Below are 3,327 nucleotides of genomic sequence, written 5' to 3'. Positions count from 1 at the left end.
ATTTTAGATTTTAGATTGCTATGTGGCTGTGTTGCATGTGGTGATCATTTGGATTTGCTTGAATTCACTTTTATTCACATTAACTGAGGTTATTGAGTGTTTCGATAACACTGTTGATACAACCAGTGTTACCTTGGTTGGTGATTGGCTAATGGTTGCACAAGCCTAAAAAATCGTTATGACATCACAAAGTGGCCAAAATCTTATCAGCTCATTTTCAGACAGGTTTTTTATATAAATGGATCAGGACAAAAAAAAAAGGAGAATCTTTTTTCCTGAAACGTTCAGAGTCTCTTTACCCAGAAGGGACACGTGTTGATGTAAAAGACATGAAAAAGTGGATTTTGCATAATAGGTGACCTTTACATTTATGTGTAATTATTTGACAAATGTCTCGTCCCTGCAGCTGGGCAGTGGGCAGACCCCCGGGGAGCTGCTGACCCCCTTCGTCCTGAACTCCATTCTCAGTAAGGCCCTGCAGTACAGCTTACACGGAGACACACCGTTAGCGGGCAACTTCACCTTCGCCCTGCGCTTCCTCCCAGAGACCTTCCACCCGCACGCCCCCGACTCCCTCAACTGTCTGGAGCTGCGCTACAAGGTGAGGCGCTGTGTTTCAGTGGAGTGAGTAACGGAGTGCGAGCGCTTGCATGAGTGCGCTTGTCGCAGCGTGAGTGGCAGCTTGAATGTGACGACCTGTCATGTTTTGACAAACTGCTCTGGGTGTGGAAATGAGCTTATCAAGCACTTAATGGTGGAACCTTGCAGATTGATTGGAGTTGAGTCTTTCGGATGACATGTACAGTTACTTATGCCGCACATATTGTCCTCTGCTCTGTTTTTCTCCCTCCTGCTGAATCTCCATGTTTTACCTTTCCTCAATCTCCTCCCTCTCCATCTTTTGCTTCACATTTCTTTGCTACGCTCTCTCCCCATACACATCTTCCTCCTTCCTTTCCCACCCCCTATCTCTCACCACCCTGCCTTCGCTTCACAATCCTCTCACCTCCTTTATCAACGTCTCTGCGCTCACACCTTTCTCCTCCCCTCGCCTCATTTGTCACGCTTCATTTCACCTGTTCTTCATAACTTCTGTTTCCTTTTCCTTCTTCACACTCACACCTTCACACACTGTTTTGTTCACCTCCCGTCTCTTTTCCTACCCGTCATCTCCCAGGTGGACTGGCCGTTGAACATCATCATCACGGACAGCTGCATGAACAAATACAACCGACTGTTCTCGTTTGTGCTGCAGCTCAAACACATGGTGTGGAGCCTCCGCGAGGTCTGGTTCCACCTCAAGAGGACAGGTGAGGAAGAGGAGGGAGCTGACTCAACTTCACCTCTGAGCAGAAAGAGTTACAATTCTTCCCGTTGCGCTTCAACTGTTGATAAAATATTCATTGAGGGGGATGCTGCGATTCCTTTCTGTTTTATTTATACGTCTCATAGCAGTGGGACTGTAGTCAAAACAGTGTGCTTCACTGGGCCGGATATTATTGATCAGTGGGAGCCTGTGCAGAGACCACTTAAATGGATATCCTGAAGGGGTAAAAACGTAGTGTTAAGGTGTTCGAGGGACGTAGCCTTCACTGAAACAATATTATTCACAGCCGATCTCCACATTTAAATGCCAGCAAAGGTTTCCCCGCAGCACTGACTTGTTTCCATCTGACTCCCCCTCAGCTCTGGTGAAAGGTGCGGGCCGCTCGGTGCAGTTTCATCAGCTGCAGCTCTACAGACATGAGATGCAGCATTTTGTTAAAGTGATACAGGGATACATCACCAACCAGATCCTGCAAGTGTCCTGGATGGAGTTCACTGCCAAACTGGCCACTGCTAACGACCTGGACGCCATCCACCGCACGCACGCAGACTACCTCAACAGAGCCATCTTCAGGTGAGGCCTGGAGCTACACGTGCAATATCATACCAGCTGTTACCTCCATCCCCAAAGTAGATGGTATGTTTCCTCAATTTGTTGCAAGGTAGGAGACACTTTGGACCAAGATCAAATGTCCTTGTGTCCCCTTGAAAGAACACATGTTCCACTTTGCAGTATTTTTGAGTGATCACAGCTTTCAGCGTTATCAGCTGTTAGCCTGTGCGCCCCATGTGAGAGCAGATCACCTTGTAAACTCAAAGACTGCATGCATAAACAACATGAATAGACACATGCTGAATACACCTAAACACGTCACCTGTGGACATAGATTGACAGATGCATGAGTCACAAAGCAGTCCTCTCTACAGGAAGTCACAAATGCCTGGTGGCATAACTGTAACACTTTGGATTGATAGAATGTGTTGATGATGCTGCGTGAATTTAAAGGCATTATATGGAAGTGCTTGGCTGATGGACATCTCTACGTACAGCAGTTACACAAATTGTCAAAATGTTGTATAAAAGAATACATTCAATATGATGCGTGTGTTGCAGTGGGATGTGTGTTGGTTCAAACCCCACTGCAGTCAGCATGTCGTTGTGTCCCTGGGAAAGACACTTCACCCCAAATTGCTCCTGTGGGGATTGTCCACGGTATTGAGTATAACAAGTGAAATGTAATGATAAATACTAGCACAAAGTCAGTAACATATAAGTAAGGATTTGAGGGTTTTTCTCATATCAAATGTAGATTTCTTTACAGTTGTCTGATCTTTTATTGACACTTTACAGTATGAAGGTATGCAGATTTTTAAATGTGGTGATTGGCACAAATCCTTAGACAGGGCTCAACGCTAACTTTTAAAAGTGGTTGCCAGGCTGGCAACCAGGCATCAGCTTTTGGTTGCCAAAACTGAAAATACGGTTGCCATTTTTAGTCACCTTATATTTTAAATAATTAATATACTATACAGTTATACATCAACTTAATAATGAAAATGTGACACAAAAGAATGTTCAAATGCTTTACAATCAGTAATTAACACAATTATTTGAAACCTAAGTGGTAGTAAACTTGTCCACCCTCAATTGCTGGTATACTAAACACCAGTAGTGCAGCTGTTGTCATGTTCTTCACAGATCCCTCACAAATGAATTGAGCAAGTCACTAGTTATCCGTTGTCTCCCTTTCAAATGTGGGTTGTCTTGACCTTAGTGCTGATCCCCACCATAGATCCACTGGCCCTTCAGCATCGAAGTCTTGACCTTTGTGCTGACCCCCACCATAGATCCATTGGCACTTCAGCATTGAAGTCTTGGATTGGCCAGACTAATACATTTCTAATGTTAAATAAATGTAAACCCAGTGTTTCCCCTATATGTTTTCAGCAGCGGCGCTGCGCCGCTGCTAGGGGGCGCAAGCCCCCAAGCAGATAAAAAAA

The 3,327-nt window shown here is 44.8% G+C and overlaps 1 protein-coding gene across 2 annotated transcripts in view; it reads left to right on the top strand.

The window, feature by feature from the left end:
* Positions 1–3,327, top strand: part of tubgcp6 (tubulin gamma complex component 6) — a 33,208-nt gene that overhangs the window by 24,183 nt on the left and 5,698 nt on the right. For both annotated transcript variants that reach the window (XM_010783331.1, XM_010783330.1), the window contains exons 21-23: positions 407–601; positions 1,178–1,310; positions 1,687–1,900. In XM_010783331.1, coding sequence (XP_010781633.1) covers positions 407–601; positions 1,178–1,310; positions 1,687–1,900 — 542 coding nt within the window. The remainder of the gene's footprint in view (positions 1–406; positions 602–1,177; positions 1,311–1,686; positions 1,901–3,327) is intronic.

The sequence above is a fragment of the Notothenia coriiceps genome, unplaced genomic scaffold (genome assembly GCF_000735185.1).
Source record: "Notothenia coriiceps isolate Sejong01 unplaced genomic scaffold, NC01 NC01_scaffold00025085, whole genome shotgun sequence".
NCBI lineage: Eukaryota > Metazoa > Chordata > Actinopteri > Perciformes > Nototheniidae > Notothenia > Notothenia coriiceps.
Note: the sequence above shows the minus strand (reverse complement) of the source record. Positions and strands in the feature narration are given on the sequence as shown.